This window comes from Marmota monax, unplaced genomic scaffold (genome assembly GCF_021218885.2).
Source record: "Marmota monax isolate L192 unplaced genomic scaffold, Marmota_monax_Labrador192_F-V1.1 WCK01_AAM20220418_F8-fsc00014, whole genome shotgun sequence".
NCBI classification, from domain to species: domain Eukaryota; kingdom Metazoa; phylum Chordata; class Mammalia; order Rodentia; family Sciuridae; genus Marmota; species Marmota monax.
The window spans coordinates 31,370,275-31,390,309 of NW_026695222.1; the positions used below are offsets into that span (position 1 = coordinate 31,370,275).

Consider the following 20,035-nt stretch of genomic DNA (forward strand, 5'->3'; position numbering starts at 1 on the left):
GCATGAGCTTCATTGTCCCTGCATGGTGACAAGAGGGGCACCTGGGAGCTCCAGGTTGGCAATGCCAGCAGGAAGAACCCCTTTCCCTGTGAACTCTGAACCAAACTCCGGGCTGGTTTTCAGTCTAACTTGTGTGCCTGAGTCAGGAGCGTGGGTTGGTGGGCCATCCCCTGCCTGGGGAGTGCGTTTGCCGGTGTCCTGTGCGCTGTGGGACGGGTGGGAGTGGGGATTCGTCGAGAAGCCTTTCCCTAAGTATGAGACGCAGAGCTGGGAGCTGCCGCAGAGGAGAGTTGAGGAGCGCTGAGCAGCGGGAGGGGGTGGGAGCCCACCTCCTGCGGAACCCGGGACGAGGACTCAGCCTCCCTGCTGCTTTGCCTGCACAGACAGCCGCTGCAGGGAGCTCTGGCATTCGGGCTGCTTGGTTCTATTTCTAGCTGCAGTTCATTTCTGACACTAGATTTTTATTATTGTTTTCTTGATCCCCGAGTCCAGGCCCTTCACCTTATAGATGAGGAAACTGAGGTTCAGAGAGTCTCAGCTTTCCCAAGACCCACAGCTTTGAGGTGGAGGGTGGGACCAGCCCGGTCCTGACTCCCTGGCTCTGGTCACGACTCCCCAGGGTCCTGCCCTGGCCGAGGGCCTTGTCTAGAACCCTGCCCTGACTTGTCTGGCCCTGGTCCCCCACAGGAAGTCCATCAGCAGGAACTCAGTGAGGTCACGAACCCCTGTCAAGCCCCCCAGGACCTACGGCTCGCTGCGCAAGGGGTCGGCCTGCCTGGACCCCCAGCCCCAGCAGGTGAAGAAGATCTTTGAAGCACTGAAGAGGGGTCTCAAGTAAGTGGCCGCCGGGAGCGTGCCCAGCTGTGAGGGGCGCCTGGGCTCCTGGCTGCTCCGGCCCCGGGCCCAGCTGTGTGCTCAGCCCTGCCCCAGGCTCTGGGGACCCCGTGGGGAAAAAGGCAGGAGGAGCCTGGTCCCAGGATGCTCACGACACGGAGGGGAGGTGACAGCGGGCCCATAGCCTGTGCCAGCTGAGTGCAGGGAGGGCCCTGCGGGGCGGAGGGGCTGGTCCTGGGAGGCTCCGAGGAGGGCCGGGCCTCAGGGGAGGATGTTCTCGGTCCCAGCTCCTCTCTGGGACACGCAGCCCAGGCCCAGGGAACCGCACCAGCCAAGGCCCTGGGGCCGGAGCCTGTGCCCTGAACGCACAGCAGATGGGCGGCTGGATCCGAGGGAGGGAGGGGCTTGACGAAGGTGGGGAGGGCGGTCCGAGGCCACCCGGGGAGGCAGCTGCCAGCGTTTACTAACTGGAGGCTTCGGAGGCGCCAGGCACTCAGGTGTGGTGACTCCCAGATGGACAGACAGAGGCCATCGGCAGCCCAGGAAGGGGAGACGCAGGGTGCCAGGGGCATCAAGCACTGTGAGGAGCAGAGGGCAGGGCGGGCAGGCCCACCGTGCAGGGAGGCCCCGCCAAGAAGGTGGCTTTGAGCAGAGCCCACAGTGGCGAGGAGGTGGCCCCACAGAACGGAGGACATTCTAGGCTGAAGGAGTCGGAGTGCAAAGGCCCTGGGGTAGGGGGGCTGGGGCCGAGCAGACGGGGTGGGGGCGGCTTCAGGGAGAGAGGTGGGTAGATGGCAGTAGGGACCACAGCTCGGGGCCATGTGGGCTGTGTTGAGGCCTCTGGTGCTCAGCCTGCACCTGGGAGCCACGGAGGACCCATGAGAGGAAGGACCCTGTGTGGCTCAGGCTGTGTGTGGAGGTGGCACCACAGAGGCCAGGAGGCGGGGGAGGCAGGGGGGGCAGGGGAGGCCGTGGGCTGGCCCAGGATGCGGCAGGGCCAGAGGGACGGGAGCAGTTTCAAGACCCTTAGGAAGGGGGGCTGACGGCGTGGGTGGGATGTGGGCGTGGTGGGGGTGGCCCAAGGGTGACCCAGGGCGCCCGGGGCACGGGTCCGAGAGCCCGGGCTCCAGAGGGGCAGAGCGCGCTGCTTTTACTCTGAGCAGAGCGGGAGGTCCATCACCTCCGGAGGGCGCCTGTCCCCAGCTGGCCTGGCGCTCCCAGCATGTGCCAGGCCCCAGAGGCAGGGACACCACCCCGTCACTGCGGCTGGTGGTGCTGGGGGGCGGTTCCTGGAGTACTGTCCCCAGATGCAGCCCCCTGACCCGCTGCTGGAGAGACGAGGGCTCGCTCTGCCCTCGGTCAGTGGCAGCCCAGCCCCACGGGGGCGGAGTCGGTGCCCACGGTCCTTCCGTGAAGCAGTTTTCGAGGCGTCCCTTCTCAAAAATGCCACGTGCACTCGGAGCAGGGGACGCGAGACATGGGACAGGTGCGCTTTGCACGGCCCCTGGATCTCCAGGAGAAATCAAGGGACCTACGCTCTGGGTTTGGAGAGTAAGAGGACATGGGTCACGGGCCAGCAGAAGGAGGGGTGGCCCTTCCCCTCCGGGCCAGGCCTGTGGGTGCCCCGCTGATGGGAGTGGGAGATGCCGTGTGCATGGAGATGGGGGTCCGCCCCGAGGGGCTCATCTCTAAGGGCAGCGTCTGGCGTCCCCTCAGGACTACCTGCTTGAGACTTGTCCAGGGCTGGTGGTGGCTTCTTCTTCCTGGGGAGCCCAATCCCTGAGCGAGCAGTGTTCTCCCAAAAGAAGTTGTTCCTTCCGTGTTTGAGGTAGTAGAAGTGAGGCCCAGAGAGGGCAAGTGAACTTCCTAGGGCAACCCAGCAGACCTGTGATGGAACAGGGTGGTCGCCATCCCAGTGCCCTCTGGCAGACCCCAGGTCTCCTGCTGCCACTCCCTCTGTGCTTTCCAGGGTGTGCAAAGGCCCCTACAGTGTCCCCGTCCTGGGCATCCAGTTGGCAGGAAGGCCATGCTTGTCAGTAAAGGAGTGAGCGAGCCGGGCCCCAGGCTGGGAGGGGCGCGCACAGGGCTGGAGAGTGTGGCCTTGGGAGGCCACTAGGTGGCTGCGGATCTCAGTCCAGCCTCCTCCCTGTGTGGTCCAGCCAGGCCACCAGCTGCCTGCAAGGCCAGTTTGCCTGTCTCCAAAGTGGGAGCCTCCTGAGACCCCCCTCCTACCCTGGTGACCCCCAGCACCAGGGTGGCCTCTGAAGAGAGCGCAGCCCTCAGCACAGCCACCTGCCTGCCCCCATTCTGGGTTCTTCCATTCAGACCCCGCGTCCTCTCCGCAGGCAGCACCTGTGCGCGCAGCAGGCCGAGCTGGACCACCTGTGTGGACGCCACGCGGACGCCCGCAGGAACTCCAGGCTGGTGAGCGCCCGCCCTGCCCCGTCCAGCGTGGTCAGTCTGGACATCGAGACTCAGGGGAGGGACGTTGGTTTCGGGGTGAGTTGACCTCACCTCAACCCGATGGACGTAACTGGACAGCGCAGGCCCCTGGGCCATCTCCCCTGCTCTTGGCTCTGAAGGAACTTGGGCAGGCAGGGACCTGCGGGGCAGCTGTCCTGGGTGGTCCCACTTCACAGGCCCTGGACACTGGCTGCCCTGGGACCTGGAGGCTGACGTGACCAGGGACAGTGGACGTCTCTCTGGAGTGTCACAGTGGCCCCTGCTGTCCTCCAGGAGCCTGCAGATCTCAATGTCCAGGGATGGCCAGGTTTTCTGCTGTCACCAGCAGTGGCTTTGAGGCAGGGCCTGGGCCTGTCCAGCCAGGGCCAGCGCTCACCCCACTGCAGCCTGAGTCAGCAAAGAACAAAGGAAACAGGGAGCACGGGACAGCCCAAGACACGCTGGCTCTGGCCCCAGACAGACAGACAGCGAACACGGTCTAGTTAACTGTGTTCCATGGGACTTTGGGGACATTGACACTGAAGAGCCGCTCATTGTTTATGGCAAGTGTCGGTGCCCACGGGTCCTGGCTGCGCCTGGGCACTGCCGGCTCCCGCCGCTCGGGCCTCCACCCCAGGGAGGACCCTTTGGCTGTGGGCTGGCCTCCAGCTCCTCCCTTCAGCCACGGCCGCCTGCGGGACCCGCGCTTCCCTGCCAGGCTCTGGAAACACGAGGAGGGGCCTCGCTGCTGTGGGGGTCCCATCTGGGCCCCTCCAAAGCGCTGACAAAGTGCAGAGCAGGCCACCAGCCCGAGTGAGGGGGCAGCGGGTGGCAGGGAAGTGGGTTTTCATATCAGAGGCCACTGGGGAGGCCCACGGGGGGCAGGGGAGGCCTGGCCAGCTCAGCGCGCCCACCCTGGGTGGGTGGCTGGGAGGCGCCAGCACAGGTGGGAAGAGGCGCTGCAGGGCCCTGCCTGTGCCCAGCACCTGCCCTCAGTTCTGGGGCCTCCGAGGCAGGCAGGGTGTGAGCGCGTGCGCGTGCCTCTCCCACGTGCAGACGGCGTGTGGAGGCCGGGGAGGTTCTGCCCGGGGCACCCCGTGGGAGGACACGTGTGGGCTGCTCCCCTGGCGGCTGCCCGGTGGCACAGCAGTAGGACCTTGGTCTCTGAGGCAGTGCCAGGCAGCTGTCTTCTTTTCGAAGTCCTGGACTCTTTCCGGTTCCTTTCTGAGACGGGTTTTGGCTTACGGCCTTGCACGTGCCATTTCAACGTCACACACGGGAAAACCCACATTGGGGGTTTGAGTCTCCTTGTTCACATGATGCTCTCCCCCATCTTCCCCGGCCCGCCTGGGTGGCCCTTCCTCACCCTTGCTTGTTCTTTAATTGCCCCCCTTGGTCACATGATGATCACGTCAACACACACATGTGCACACAGAAGTTCTGGGTCAACAGCTAACCTGCAAAAATGAGGTCACACGGGGCGCAGGGCGCACGCCTGTAATCCCACAGACTCAGGAGGCTGAGGCGGGAGGATCACAGGTTGGAGGCCAGTCTCGGTAACTTCGTGAGACCTTGTCTCAAAATAAGAAACACAAAGGGTGGGAGGTGGCTCAATGGTGAAGCGCCCCGGGTTCCATCCCCAGTCCCACAAAACAAACAAACAATAAAAATAAATAAGTACAGAAACAAATAGAACAAAGTCCCCGTTGCGCACTGTCCACACCTCGCTTCTCCTGCCCTGGGTTTCTGATCTCCTGGGACCAGGCAGCTGTAAGGACCCCTCCCCTGTGGGCAACCAGCGGCCTGCTTCAGCGAGCCTGGTGGCCACACCATCATCTGCCAATGTCCATGGTCTCCCACCACATGGTCACAGACTCTGAGGCCACCAGGCCCCAAGTACATACCCTGTGGCCTTCCCAGGAGGCTGGAACCCCAGGCTCTGCCTCTCCCAGGCCCCCTCTCACGTTCTGGCAATGGCTGGACCCTCCCTGGACACTTGGAGCTGAGCTTGCTGTGTCCTTTACTCCTAGCCACCCGGGGGGCAGGTGCTACTGATGCCCATTGGACTAGGAGGAAATGGAGGCTCAGAGAGAGCGAGTGCCCTGCCCGGACACACTTCTAGGGGCAGCAGCACAAGACTTAGAACTGCCTCCTCCGAAATGCACATAGCCGCCACTCCTCCTCCTGGGCCTGGTCAGTGACCAGTCTGCGGGCCACCGAGGACAGCCTGGGGCGGCTGCAGTCATTGGCTTTCTGTCCTCCAAGCTCAGAGGCCCTGCACGTGGCCTCTCAGGCCTTGAGGAGCGCTGGGCTCTGACCCCCCCGCTTTGCTCCCCACAGGCCTTCTACTACGACCTGGACAAGGTAAGCCCTCCCCGGAGCTCAGCAGGGTGGGCGACGCTGGGCGGTGCTGAGAAGGCCTAGGCTGGCTGCCCGAGATGGAACACCTGGTCTCCTCCCACTTTACAAATGGGCAGACTGAGACCAGGGTGAGCCTCCCCCAGGGTTGGAGGGGGCTGGCAGACACCCTGCTCCCAGTGTCAGGCCTGGAGGAGGGTGGCGGGAGCCCAGGCCACTCAACAGATCTGTCTTTCCCTGGGACAAGCAAACGCGCTGCGTGGAGAGGCACATCCGGAAGATGGAGTTCCACATCAGCAAGGTCAGCCGCCGGGGGTCCAGGGGCGGGCGGCCTCGGCAGGCCAGTAGGAGCTGGAGCCCCCTGGGCAGGGCGAGGTTCCCTGGAGCTGGGCAGCGGGAGAGAGGTGAGGATGAGCAGAGGTGGCCGAGGTAGCCGAGGCGGCCGAGGCGGCTGGTGACTGCAGGTGACTCCTGGCCGCGGGCATGTCTCAGGGCCGCAGGGTCTCTGGCCTGGGGGGGTGTAAGAGGGTGGCCAGGCCCCAGGACTGGGGGGCTCATGCTGCACCCCAGAGGACTGGGAGGCTGGGCTCAGCCACCCTAAGAGCCTGGGTGGGAAAGCAGAGGCCCTGAGAAGGACTGGTTCAGTCCCTGAGGCTTCACTGTGGCTTGTGCTCCCTGTTGTGACCTTTGTCACCTGGGACCCCGTGGCCATCATAAGCCCCCTCCCGTCTTAGAGTCGAAAAACCAGGATGAGGCGGAAGTGATGCACCCCTTGGTCCACTTCACTAGTTTTTTATTGTGCACTGACTGTATACCAGTCACACCAGGTGCTGGGGTACGGAGCCCGGGGTGGCCGCTGCCCCAGGCCACCCTGGGTGCTGGCTGGGTGCTGTGCTGGCAGCGGTGCAGGCTGGGCTGAGGGTCAGCCCTCAGCGGGAGCAGCCTGCAGGCAGGTATGGGGCTGGCCGGGAGGCCGTGCCCACTGGCTGTGCCCTCAGGTGGAGGAGCTCTACGAGGGCTACTGTGTCCAGTGCCGCCTGCGCGACGGGGCCACCAACATGCAGCGCGCCTTCGCCAGGTGCCCGCCCAGCCGCGCTTCCCGCGAGAGCCTGCAGGAGCTGGGCCGCAGCCTGCATGAGTGCGCCGAGGTGGGCGGAGCGCTCTGGCTGCAGGGACAGTGGTGTCCCCTGGGGTGGGCGTGGCTGGGCAAGTGGCTGAGCTCCCACGGGGCTTTTCAGGACATGTGGCTCATCGAGGGGGCGCTGGAGGTTCACCTGGGCGAGTTCCACGTCAGGATGAAAGGTAACGGCTGAGGCAGTGGCCGGAGGCCAGCGTGGGTGGCTCAGGTCCTCTTGGGGCCCCTGGGGGGCGAGCAGCGTTGGCCACAGCCCCAGGGCAGGCCCACCTCTGGGTTTCATGCTGGAGGGCCATGTGACATGGAAAGCCTCACTCCCCCGGGGCCTCTCTGTGGGGTCCCAGGACCCCCCCATTGCCCCGATGCTGATGTGCCACTCCAGGGCAGGGCAGGCGTGCATTGGCCCATTTCTGTGTTCCAGGCCTGGTGGGCTACGCGCGCCTCTGCCCAGGAGACCACTATGAGGTACGGCCACCGTCGGAGGTCAGTCCTCAGGGTCCAGCCAGCCTTTGCGGGTAGGGGCTGCCGGGAGCCAGGGTCCTAGCTGAGGTCCTGTCTGGGAGGGAGCCCTCAGGCAGGTGGCCGGGAACCCTGGGCCGCCAGCACACCTCCTGCGCCCACTGCAGGTGCTCATCCGCCTGGGCGGCCAGCGCTGGAGGCTGAAGGGCCGGATTGAGCCGGACGACAGCCAGACGTGGGACCAGGAGGAGAAGGCCTTTGTCCCCACCCTGCACGAGAACTTGGAGATCAAGGTGGGACGGGGCCTGGGGTGGGGCCAGGGCGCCCCGGGTGCCCGCTCGGACACCACCCTCCAGTCCCCGCTCCCAGGTGACAGAGCTGCGCGGCCTGAGCTCGCTGGTGGTGGGCTCCGTGACCTGCGACATCGCAGACTTCTTCAGGACGCAGCCGCAGATGGTGGTGGTGGACATCACAGAGCTGGGCACCATCAAGCTGCAGCTGGAGGTGCTGTGGAAGTGAGTGGCAGCTCCTGCACCAGCCCCGCGTCCCCAGGGCCACCCCCAGATCCCAGGGGCCAAGAGACTCCGACAGCGCTCCCTAGTGGCCGGATCACACCCGGGCCTGGCTCTGGCCGGATTGTCCCCGAGGATGTCCCTGCCCTGACCACTCTCACCTCCCGCCCCATTGAAAGGCCAGGCCCAGGCCTTCTCCGTGGCCCTGCCCACCCCAGCTGCCCTGAGTTTGAGCCCAGCCTCACTTTGGCCTGGGGGAACGGCTCTGCCCTGGGCTGGCCAGGGGGCTTTCCAGCGGCCTCCTGAGCTTGGCTCCTTGGAGGAGGCTGGCCTCTGCCCAGGAAGGCCTTCTGGCTGCACCTGCCTCCTGGTTCCGGGGTGACCCCAGGGCCACAGACCTGCGAGATGCATGTTCATGAGAAGGACCCTGTGGGTGGGGGATTCTTATCCTGCACCACGTCCCACTGACCTCTGGTGGTCCCCAGAGGCTTCGCACTGTGGACAGAAGAGCTTTTTTTTTTGCCCCTAAATGAAAACTTGTGTTTCCAGAGAATTCCCTCCTTATCCCCCAGGGCAGGGGCCACGGTGTGAAGGGTTGGGGACATCACCAGGGGAACCCCTCTAGCATACGCGGGGGTAACTGCTCCCCACTGTCCAGCCCCAGGCCAGCCATCCAAGGACCCCGGGTCCCGGGAGCCCACAGGGCTGTGCAGGTGGCTGGCAGACAGGCTGCCCGTGGAGGTTCCTGCAGCGCCCTGGCCACAGGCCTCATGGCTGGGCCGGCCTTTGTGTGCCCAGCTGCAGGCTGAGTCGGGGACATGGGGAGCTCAGCCCAGCCGAGCGCAGAGGTGTGTGTAGCGAGCTCAGTTTTAGATGATCTTCAAGGCTCTGGGTGAATTCAGTCCTGTCCCTTCCCATCAGGGGTGGCACTGGCCTAAACAGGTGGCTTACCTGGGAGTTCCGTCCCCCCATGCACAAGTCCCAGCCACAGAGGGCTGTCCTGGAGGGGAAGGAAGGGTGGCGGGGCCGGCTGCGTCCACCCCTGCTCAGCGCTATCACTGATGAAGACTCGGGCCTGGAACTTGGCCCCGGACAGCTCCTGCAAGGGAAGGACCTGGAACCGGTGACACCCAGCCTCTGCTCTCCTTCCAGCCCATTTGACTCTGAGAGCCTCCTGGTGTCACCCAGCCCCACGGGCAAGTTTTCCCTGGGCAGCAGGAAGGGCTCCTTGTACAACTGGACACCCCCAAGCACCCCCAGCTTCCGGGAGAGGTACTACCTGGTGAGTGACCTTCTCCCCAGGGCAGGGACACTGGTCACCTGGGGGGACAGGAAGTGGGGGCTGGGCTGAGCTCCCGGCACTCCCAGGGGCGGCCCTCTTAGGGCTCGGCCTTGCTTTGGGGTTCGCCTGGGTGCTGGGCGTCCTCTGCTTCCTCTGCTGCTGGCCCTGGGGGTGGTCCTGGGTCGGCCAGTTCTGAACGGCCCCCTGGGGGCCTCCTTCTGCCTGGCCTTGGCTCTGGCCTCTGCTCTGTCCTGTCAGTGCGTTTCCGGGAGCACCGCCCGAAAGACGCAGTAAAGCGTCTCTTCTCCAGGGACCAGGTCCCCTCCGAGTCCCTTCTGTGTCCTTCCAGGGACGCTTCCCTCTGTGAGCGTGGCTCATGCCCCTCCTGACTCTGCAGCTGCCCTCCCCACGCCATTGTCATTCTCGAGGGGCTTCTTTCTGCCCCCAGCGGCTCCCTCTTGCTTCGCTAGCCCACGCCGCGGGCCCCGGGCCCGACTGTGCTTCCTTTAACATGACGCGTCTCATGCAGTGGCCAGCTGCAGGGCAGTGCGTGACCCTGGATATGCGTCCTTCTTCAGAAATGCCCGCATCTCCCAAAGCCTGAGCCCTGGCCAGGGTCCTGAGGTGCCTAGGTGCTCGTCCCCTACTTGGGTGTGGCACTGGCACGTGGAGGCTCATGTACTGGGGACCCAGAACCCTTCCCAACAAGGAGCCCCAAATTTGGAGACTAAGCAGGACGAGACTTCTGTCGCCCTCCTGGAGTGGGGGGTGGCTTCCCGTGGGCCCAGCGAGCTGGGTTAAGGCCACCTGTGGTGACGAGCCTGCACTCTGCAGCCCTGGCCCCCACCTCTCACCTGGGTGTGACCTTGGGCGTCACTAGGCCTCTTAACCCTCAATTCCTGTATCAGAGCAATGAGATTGACAGTGCCACCCTCCGGGGACACAGTGAAGGTTTGCACGGAGTGACATGAGGCCTGGGGCAGGGCAGGTACACACACACTGCCTAGTGACAGCTGCTGCCACTGCTGTGACAATGTGTGTAACTCAGTCCATCTGTCCATCTGTCCACTTCACTCATTCGAACCTCCACACCACGTCCTGCTCTTGGCCAGGGGAGGGCTGTCCTCCATGGGGAGACCTGGTGCCAGGATGAGGGCCACTGGCCACCTAAGGGGCACAGAAACCTCGGAAAACAGAGAAGGAGAGGGGCTGCTGGGCAGGTGGGGGGACCGCAGAGAACGGGGCACGGAGGGACAGGCTCCAGGAAGGTGACCCTGAACAAGCGCCCGAGGAGTGCGTGGGAAGGGTGCTGGCAGGGGCAGGGCCGAGTGTGGGCCCCGGAAGCCAGCACCTGGCGGACCCGCCTCCCGAGCTGGGCAGGCAGAGCGGGTGTTGGGGCCTGGCCGAGTCGGGCGGCGGGTGAGGCTGCTGTGTCCCTCCCAGTCTGTCCTGCAGCAGCCAGCGCAGCCAGCGTCGCTGCTGGGCAGGCCGAGGGCCCCCTCCATCCTCAGCTACCTGTCCGAGAGTGACCTCCAGGGCCCCAGCCTGCGAAGCCAGAGCCAGGAGCTGCCAGAGATGGACTCCTTCAGCTCCGAGGAGCCCCGGGACGCCGAATCAAGCAGGTCGGCCTCTACCTCGGATGTGGGGCTCCTGCCCTCAGCCGTTGACCCTGCCGCCTCCACTGAAGAGGAGGCCCCAAAGGGCCCCCCACCCTTGGGCCTGCTGCCCGAGATGGCCCACCTGGCAGGGGCCTCACCTGTGGAGCAGCCTGGCTGGAGGAACCTGGGAGCCGAGAGCCCCAACCCGCCCCAGGGCCCCCTGTCCCACAGCTGCATGCTCCCGAGCAGCCGGGAGGACCAGGATGAAGGAGAAGCTGGGGCTGCAGTGGACGGGCCTGCCATGGCCCCCGAGAGGCCCCTGCAGGAGGTCCTGGAGCTACTGAGGTCCACGGACCCTGCCCAGCCCCAGCTCCGGGAACTCGAGTACCAGGTCCTCGGCTTCAGGGACCGGCTGAAGGTATGGCCATGTTCCTGGGGGCAGCAGCCCTGCTCTGCTGATGGCCCGGCCACTGGGCATGGGCCCTGGGGCCGCTGGGCCAGGGCAGGCCTCCTGGCCGCATCTCAGCACGACCTGGGTAGACGGCGTCTCTGTGGGCCTCAGCGTCCTCCTGTCAAGTGGGGACCAGAGCCCTCATTGGGCCAGGAGGACCATCACAAGGGGGGCCGGGGCTCACAGAGGATGACCTGTCCCACACTCAGCCAGAACCCGGCCCTACCACGAGTCTCCTGACCTGGGCGGCAGAGGGGGCTGCAGCCTGGTGTTAAGGAGCCACACATGGGTCTCACTGGCCCCTGGAAGGCCCCGAGCCACCTGCTGCCTCCCCCACACGCCCCACCAGAACCTTCCGCACACGGCTAGGCCAGCGCCTCCGTTCACAGGAGGGCTCTGGGACAGTGGCTCTGAGAGGGGCTCGCCTGGACAGACAACTCTACTTTTCATTTGCATAAGCTGAAAACGTACATAAAATAAAATGAACACGTCACCAGCACTTTCTCACACATCAGTTAACCTACAACCCACTCCCTGTGGGACACTTTGGCACTGAACCGCCAACAGCTCTCTTCAAAAGTCAGTCTTTTGGGCTGTATTGTCACCTGCCCTAACATCACCCATCAGCACAGAAGGTGGAAATCCTCATTTATACCAGTAACTTAAAAAAAAATGTTCATGCTTATCACTGCTACAGGCTTTAAAAAGTACCTGCCTGAAATTTTTGAGAAAAAGTTTCAAGAAACAATGTCACTTTTTTTGTACTTTTGAAGTCTTTCTGTGTGGGACAGTTTGAGTCAACGCGCACACAACTTCCTTCACATACGGGTAATTTGAAAAATGACACCCACTTAACACACAAGTCTTAAAATATGGCCACAAGCAATAATTCAGAACATCTTTAAGGAACATTTCCCTTTATTTTGAGAATGATAAAAATACCCCTAGGTCCTGGTTTTCAGGGTGCTTCCTGAACAGAAATGGCACGTGTGCACACGCGCAGCCGTGCACCATGAGCGGGCATCGTGTATGAGCACGCAGGTGACCCGAGCCACTGTGGACCTGCATTTGCTGCTTGCTAAGATTCACTTGTGACCCTGGAACCAGCCTGAGGCACCTACACAGTCACTTTCAAGGATGTTCAGGTCGCCAGCGGAGGTTAGGCCAGGCGACGCCGGCCTTGCTTCTGCTCCTTAGCCCCTGTCCTGCTCATGGTCTAGTCGGTGCCACATTTTTCATATTTTTGTGCTTTTTGTCAGGGGCTGTGGTTAAGTGGCCCTGAGAGCGTAGCTGTGGGGCTGGCCGGGTCCTGGCTGGGGTCCCAGGAGCTGCCCTCCGCAGGGTCAAGGTGCTGTGGGCCGGAACTCAGGGCTGACGCGGCAGCACCTTCACACGAGGTGTCTTCAACGCGTCTCCTCTGGTGGCTGGGGGAGCTGCTGGAAGGGGCTTGCAGGGACCTCACCCTGGCCCCCAAGGCCCTGCTGGGTTCACGGGTTCTGTTTCTTGCTGTGACTTCCTGGAGAATCCACTGTGTGCGTGTCTCCACACACACACACACACACACACACACACACACCCCTGCGCCTGCCTGTTGGCCCTGTCGGGGGGCTCTCTGCAGCCTTCATTCTCTGGCTGCTCGGGCGTCTCCCGGGGTGACTCAGGACCTGGCTCCCGCTCCCGCCTCTGCTGGCTGGGCCTGGGGTGCAGTTTTGGGGGCGAGGCCTAGCTGTCCTGGGGAGGGGACAGTCTCCAGGAAGGAAGCCATGTGGCAGGACACTGACTCAACAGGAGGATCCTGAGCTCACCTGAAGCCTCTGAGCTTCTAAAGGGGTTTGTCCCAGACTCCAGCATGTTCTGAAAACAATCTGTATGTGCAGAACTTAAAACTCGGGGCTTCCCGCAAACCCCAGGTTCCTGGACCTTAGAAAACTGAGCCACCCGGCCATACGGTCCCACCTTCCCACGGGGCAGGGGCAGCGGGAGCAGAGTGGCAGCTCTGTGGGGGAGGGGCCTGCCCGCCGTGTCCCCTCCTGGACTCCTCATTCCTATCACCTGTGCTGTCCGGGGTGTCGTGGACCCAGATGAGCCTGTTCAGATGGGCGGCCCTTGAGATTTTGCTTCGCGGTGTCAGTTGTTCAGGAGGGACCTCGGGAAGCGCCACCCCCACACACGCCCTGCCCAGACCAGGACCGTCAGGCTTGAAGGACCTGGCTGGGTCCCGGCTGGGTCCTGCCTGGAGCCCCGGCGGCACTGGCCTCAAACCTGGCCCTTGCCCACAGCCCCGCGGGGCCCGGCAGGAGGACCCCGCGGCCGAGAGCCTGATGGACTGCATCCTGGAGAGCTTCGCCTTCCTCCACGCCGACCTCGCTCCCGACCAGCTGTCCCTGTTCGGGGACTCCCAGGGTCTGCGGTGAGTGCACCCTGCACAGCGAGGACCAGCTGGGCCAGGCTGCCTCAGCTCCACGCCTCCCACCTGCCTCCCGCCTCCCACCTGCCTCCCGGGCCTCTTCCTCCCAGCGCTGGTGGTCCCTCCCTCCGTCCCCCAACGTCCCCTGCCCACTCCAGACCCACCCGAGCTTCCTGCTCCAAGGAATGTGCTTTTTAAAAAATCTGTAAACAGAGTGCACCGTGGGACCTCTTTGGCCTCAACTTCACCAAGGGGTCACAAAACCAAAGTCCCCTGGTGACTGACGCTCTGGCCCTGGGGACCTCTGGCCCAAGCCAGTGACACCACCTGTTCAGATCACCCCCTGGTAATCTCAGCAGCCCTGAAGGGTGCGGTCTGGGTTCCTGCTCCCTCCCCAGAGCCACAGGGAGGGGCTCTTGGCCCAGCCAGAGGCCCTGCCACCCTCTGCCCTGATGCCACCTGGTGCCCACTTGCACCCTGTGTCTTGCTTGTGGGGCTTCACTGCCCACAGGTGGCAACAGGCGTCTGCTTCCTCTCCACTGCATGTTGGAGTAAAGTGGGGCTGGGGGGCGGACGCGTCCGCAGTCAGAGCTGGACCCGGCCCCGCCTCCGGCCAGCCCCTGGGCCACACCCTAGCACCCGGGCTGCCTTCGCTCCTGAGCTTCGCGCTGGGCTTTCTCCTCAGTGACCTCCAGGCCCCTGGGACCTGGGGTGGCCTCGCTGACTTCCAGGGGGGAGGGTTTCCTGGCCTCACAGAAGCGGAGCCTGCTCACCCGATCGGTCACCAGCCTCTTCTCCCTCCAACTCAGGAAAGACCGGCCCCCGCCGGCCCCACTGAAGGAGTCCTCCAGGGAGCTCACAGCTGGTGCCCGGGAGCTGGACACGCTGCTCACGGTCCACCTGAAAGTCTGCAAAGCCCTGCTGCAGGTGGGGTGCTGGGGGGCTTGCTGGGCCAGGGGAAGCCTAGGAAAGAAGCTGATCTCTCAAGTGGTGGGGGCACGGCACAGCGACAAGGCTGAGGTCCCCCTGTGGAAGGTGACGGCCAGGGCCTGGATGGGCAGTTGGGTGGCCTTGTGTAGCTTGCCCCTAAACGTACATGACACATCTGTAGACGCAGGAAGCTGAGTCCAAACTGGTTCCACCAGAAGGGAGATTTCAGAGGGCTCCAGGGCCACCGTGGCGGGCTCTGCCCTTCCACTCTGCTTTGTGAGGTGGGTGGGGTGCACTTTTGGTGGCAAAGGTGGCCCCTGGCAGCTTAGCCTCCTCTTAAGAGGCTCAGGTGAGTGAGTCAGGGAGCTGCGGCTGAGGAGGACAGGACGAGCGGGGCACCAGGGGAAGGCGAGCGCAGTCCCTGTGGTGACCAAGGCACCACACACTGCCTCCAGAGACTGGCCTTCCCCAATCTGCCGAGGATGGTGCAGGACTGCCTCCTGGAGGAAGCAGCCCAGCAAAAGCAGATTCTGGAGACGCTTTCTGACCTTGATTTTGACAAGGTCAGCAACGCGACGTCCATTGAAGATGGTAAGGAACTGTGCCCTGCCACGGGCTGCCTCGCCCCCTCCCCACACCCAAAGCAGACAGCAGTCTGGGGAGGGGAGGGATCAGAGACGCCCTGCGGTTGGGCAGGCCACCTGGATCAGCTGGCGCACACTCCACCACCCCGGCCTCTGGGCAAGGCTTCAGTCGGAGTCACGGCCTCTCTGTGTCCTGGGGAGGCCACTGCCCGGCCTTCAGGCCGTAATCCCCAGGGCACATTCAGGGTACACAGCACGCCCGCAATGGTAGCTGCGACCCCAGTTCTACCTCTGACCCCAAGGACCGCTCCCTTGTGAGCCCCGGTTCCTTGTCCACAAAGAGGTGCTGGTGACAGCTGCTCCTGGTTGTTGTCACGCCACCCCTGACTTCCCTGACCTCGGTGCTGGAGGAGGGCCCTCGGGGATCCTGTGGCTTGTTCTTGCACCAGCCACTCAGGCTGGGGAACCGCTCCCAGTCATTCCGCAGGCCTCCCACGGGAAGGGCTGCCTGGCGCTGTGGCACGGGTGCATGGGGCCCGGCAGCATCCTGTCCTGCCCCGCCACGACGCTCCTGGGCCAGCTCAAGAGGACCTTCCTGCACAGAGTCCGAGGGAAATACCCAGGACAGCTGGAAATAGGTAGTCCTCCCTCTCGTCCTTGCCACCCAAGGCTGGGCCTGCTGCATGGTGACAGGGGCTGTGTCACCCTCTCCCCCTCCCTGGGTCTTCATGGCACTGGGCAGGGGCCACCTCTCAGCTTGGTTATGAGCACCTTGCTTTCACTGGGGAGGGCAAGGGCCTCCACAGACGCACTTCTGAGCAGCTGTGAGCCCCGAGGTGCATGGAAACACAGAGGGGTTGGTCATTATCCGAGGACACATTCCATGCCTCCCACCAGAGCCTTCAAGAGATGAGGTCAGGCTTAGAGGAAGGTGGGCAGGTAAGGTCTGATCAAGGTGCCTTGAAATGCAGGTTGGGCCCCTCCCCAGAGTGCAGGGCTGCAGCATTTTTCTCTGTTGACCAGGTGATGAGTGACAGTTGTATCCAGGCAGTGGCTCTGGGCTGCTTACTGATGGGCAGAGTCCCCGGCCCTGCCTCTGGTCTGAGCCCAGGGCTCAGCCACGCACCAAGGCTGTGGGACCCAGGGCCTGTGGACACAGCTGGGCACACTCTTTCCCCATGGGCACTGGAGGTGCACTAGGGAGCCTTGTAACGGAGCTGGCTCTGCCTGCAGAGGCCAGCCAAGGTCTTGGTGACTCCTCACGGCCCCTTCCCTGTGGCCAGTGTGCCGCAGGCTCCTGGAGCAGGTGGTCAGCTGCAGAGGGTTGCTCCCCGAGGCTGGGCTCCTGGAGGGACAGACTGTCACCTGGTTCCAGTTTCACAGCTACCTGCAGAGACAGAGCGTTTCTGACCTGGAGAAGCACTTTGCCCAGCTCACCAAGGAAGGTAGGGGCCAAGCCAGGGTCTCAAACCAAGTCACAGCCAAAGAGTGTCCATGGGTCCCCTGCCCTGGCTCTCGAAAGCCAGTCAGTTTCCCAGCTTACAGCTCAGTTGCTGCGACTTTCCCCTCTAGCTACTGTTTTGAGGTCCCAGATTTATTGAGATTCCACATTCGGCTGACACAGAGAAATCAAGTCCAAAAGAAGGTGGCTTTAGAAGGTGGAGTGGGAAAAAAGATGGGAAGCTGGTGTCCTGGTGCATGCCGGGACCACCGCTCCAGGGAGGGAGGCAGGAGGATGGAGAGTCTGAGTTCAAGGCCAGCTTCAGCACCTTAGGCAGCCCCGTCTCACACAAGAAGAGCACAGTGCAGCCGTCAGAGCTGGGGACGGTGGCAGTGGGCTGGCTCAGTGCCCAGAGTGGGGCTGTGGTGTCTTTGACTCAGGGTGTACCTGACCCCTGCTAGAAAGCCTTCCCAGGTTCCGGGAGGTCCCTTTTGAAAGGTGTCCAGACAGGGCCTGCTGGGGACGCCTCGCAGTTCACAGCAGCTGAACCTCGACTCCCCCCTCCGCCCCCAGTCACGCTCACCCAGGAACTGCACTGCGCAGGGCGGCTCAGGACGGTCAGGAAGCTGCGGGGAAAGCGGCTGGGCCTGCTCCAGCCGCTGCCCCAGACCTTGAGAGCCTGGGCGCTGTTGCAGCTGGACGGGCCCCCACGGGTGTGCAAGGCGGCCAGAGCTCGCCTGGCCAGTGCAGCCAAGAACAGGAGCTTCCGGGAAAAGGTAAGGCGTCGAGGAGGGACAGCCAGGCCCTGGCCGGGGCGGGCGCGGGGCTTCGGTGTTCTCAGAGACACGTGCGGAGTGGGTGGCAGGGCTGTAGTCCTGGGAGATTTGGGCTTCGGGACGGTCCCAGGAGGCCGTGTGTGATCGGGGCTGGGGAGGCCAGGCCACCAGAGACCACACCCCGATAGCCATCTGCTTCTAAAGCAGTGCCTCAGTCCGGTCTCCGAGGAGGCCGCACACTGGACGCCTTCAGAGTGCCCGTGGCCATCCCCACTTACTAGCCAGTTGGGGTTCACCTGAAAACCGAGATGGGACCCCCTGCCTTTGTGGTCCTAGGTCTGGGACTAGGTCTCTTTCAGGCAGCAGCCCGAGGTGGGTGGGAAGGGTGACAGGGGCCTATTCTGTACCTGGGACTCGGCTCCAGGCCAGAGAGCGAATCTCATGGCCACGCGGCCCACGCACGGTCCTTCCTTGAGCACATGCACCTGGGGTTGCTTTACTCTCTGTCTGGGGACTTCTGAAGCACAGAGGACAACAATGTAGGAAACCCCCACATGCTGCCGCCCGGGCCTGATCTCCAGGGCCAGCCCCCGCCCGCCCACTCCCCGTGGTCCAGCAGCTGCCCACACATCTGACTGACCTGTGCGAGCAGAGGCCGAGCCAAGACGGGGATTCCTTTAAAAACCTTGACTCCCATAGCATCATGCGGCTCAGAGCCACCAGAGAGCGCGCCCCTGATGTTGGCAAGTCCAACTCCCAAGTCTGAGGGGTTTCTGGCTAACCAGGGTCTCCAAGAGGTGAGCACGATGTCATCAGCTGACGTCGCTTAAATTTCACTTCACGTGAAGGCCCCACCTCTTTCCCCTGGAGATCATGTGTCGATGGCACTGGGCTGTCCCTCGAGGCTGTGGGCATGGCGCGAGGATCATGCGCTCTGTCTTGTGCTGCCCCTGGACCAGCAGCTGGCTCACGGCCCAGGGCTTGGGATGTCCTGGGACTGTAACAAAGGCCTCCACACGGTGGCAGCCCCTTGGAGGTGTCTTGAGCGGGGGCGCTGATGGCCCTGCCCCCCCCCGGGGGGGGGTGGAGAGGGCAGCCCCAGGGCGTTTCCTCACTGGAGGCGCCCGGGGCCTGCCTTGGGAGGAGGGCTCTGGAGGCTTACCCCAGCTCCCCGCTTCCCAGGGCGGCCGTTTACTTACCTCTCAACTAGGAGCTGGGGTGGAGGCCAGGGCCTTGCGCGTGCTAGGCGTGTGCTCTCCCACCAAGCCCCACCCCAGCCCACGACTGCCAGGTGCAGCTGGGACGGCAGCCATTCTCTCCTCAGCTGCCTCGGTGCCAATGTCTCTGGACCAAGAGGGCAGGCTCACTCGTCCTAAGGTCGCCCTTGCAGATGGGGATGCCAGGTGCCCCCAGGTCAGGCACGTCCCCACCTGCTTAGTTCTAAGTGACCCTCACAACACTCTGTGAAGCAAGGGCCAGGTTTCCCAGGGCTGAGTTAGGTCCACAGAGGCAAAAAGACGTGGCCATGTTGTGTGACCGAAGGGGACAGGGCCAGAGTTGTGGCTGGGAGAGGGTGACGAGGGGGACAGACACCTTTGCCTCTGGCCTGGGCAGCAGCCCTGGAGGACACCTTGTCACTTCTGTGCTCTGAGCCGGCCCGCGGCCCTGTGCTGTAGCATTTTAGAAGCTGGCCATTTCCAAGGCCTCTCTCAGACACGAGGAGACAGACAGACGGCGTTCCTCACCACCGCCAGTTCAGGGGTCAGTTTGGGCAGCGAATTAGCCCTGCAGCACACATCCTGTGACTGTACGCCTGGCCCGGGGACGGATGGCGCCTGGGTTTTGTTGAGAAGGTCAGAGCTTGACTACGAGCCCCGAGGCGGGCACCTGCCCCCTCTGCTCACGGGCCCTCTCCCCCAGGCTCTGCTCTTCTACACCGACGCCCTGAGCCAGAGTGACGCCAGGCTCCAGCAGGCTGCATGCATGGCCCTCCAGCAGCTCAGGGTGAGTGGCCCGTCCCCACTGGGGACCCACAGGAGGCGGGGGGGTGGGGGTTGGTGCTGAAGTAATGAACCTCAAAACGATTTCACTGGGACCAAAAAGGTGAGGGTCACCGCCAGCAAGGGCACCTGCTGAGTGGCCTCAGAGGAGAGCGGGGGCCCCAGACCCCTAGTGGGCACGTACTGGCTGTGGGCAAGGGTGCGGGGGCCGCCAGGGACTTCTGGAGCCCTTGGGTTATGTGTTTTAACGTGTTGGTTTGGCTTTTTGGTGGGGCAGGGGATTGAACCCAGGGAATCCCACAGCCTTATATGCTTTAAAATTCTCACTTAACAAATTTTAAGGTACACTAAGCTTATTTAAAAGGAAGACAATGTCAAAAACAGAAATGTGAAAGAAAGTTACCCACCACCTTCCTACTTAGCAGAAATGGCTGTTGACATTTGGGGTATTCTTTTTTTCTGGGGGATGAGCGATTAGGAGTGCTGGTCACATTGAGCATGGCTTGAAAAGGGACCTGGAGCACCTCTGAATTCTGCAGGGAGGTTTGGCAAGTGTATCCTTAGTTAACCTACTCACCCACTCTCAGATTATAGAGAATGTAGTGTTTTAAAAGTGAAAGATCCAGGGGCTGGAGATGTACCTCCGAGGTAGAGCACTTGCCTAGCACGTGTGAGGCACTGGGTCTGATTCCCAGCACCGAATATCAATAAGTAAATAAAATAAAGTCCATCAACATCTAAAAAAAATTTAAAAATAAAAAACCCACTTTAAAAGTCATAATGTCGGGCCAGGGCTGTGGCTCAGTGATAGAGCACTTGCCCAGTA

The 20,035-nt window shown here is 63.0% G+C and overlaps 1 protein-coding gene across 3 annotated transcripts in view; it reads left to right on the forward strand.

The window, feature by feature from the left end:
• Ripor3 (RIPOR family member 3) overlaps window positions 1–20,035 on the forward strand; it is a 64,968-nt gene that overhangs the window by 42,828 nt on the left and 2,105 nt on the right. For 2 of the 3 annotated variants that reach the window (XM_046433379.2, XM_046433377.2), the window contains 18 exons: window positions 688–834; window positions 3,180–3,333; window positions 5,617–5,640; window positions 5,882–5,935; window positions 6,633–6,782; window positions 6,873–6,936; window positions 7,191–7,234; window positions 7,396–7,521; window positions 7,598–7,743; window positions 8,893–9,022; window positions 10,466–11,038; window positions 13,351–13,481; window positions 14,288–14,405; window positions 14,864–14,999; window positions 15,469–15,630; window positions 16,276–16,437; window positions 17,007–17,209; window positions 19,130–19,213. In XM_046433379.2, the coding sequence (XP_046289335.1) occupies window positions 688–834; window positions 3,180–3,333; window positions 5,617–5,640; window positions 5,882–5,935; window positions 6,633–6,782; window positions 6,873–6,936; window positions 7,191–7,234; window positions 7,396–7,521; window positions 7,598–7,743; window positions 8,893–9,022; window positions 10,466–11,038; window positions 13,351–13,481; window positions 14,288–14,405; window positions 14,864–14,999; window positions 15,469–15,630; window positions 16,276–16,437; window positions 17,007–17,209; window positions 19,130–19,213 (2,608 nt within the window). The remainder of the gene's footprint in view (window positions 1–687; window positions 835–3,179; window positions 3,334–5,616; window positions 5,641–5,881; window positions 5,936–6,632; window positions 6,783–6,872; window positions 6,937–7,190; window positions 7,235–7,395; window positions 7,522–7,597; window positions 7,744–8,892; window positions 9,023–10,465; window positions 11,039–13,350; window positions 13,482–14,287; window positions 14,406–14,863; window positions 15,000–15,468; window positions 15,631–16,275; window positions 16,438–17,006; window positions 17,210–19,129; window positions 19,214–20,035) is intronic. The other variant, XM_046433380.2, reaches the window with a different exon arrangement.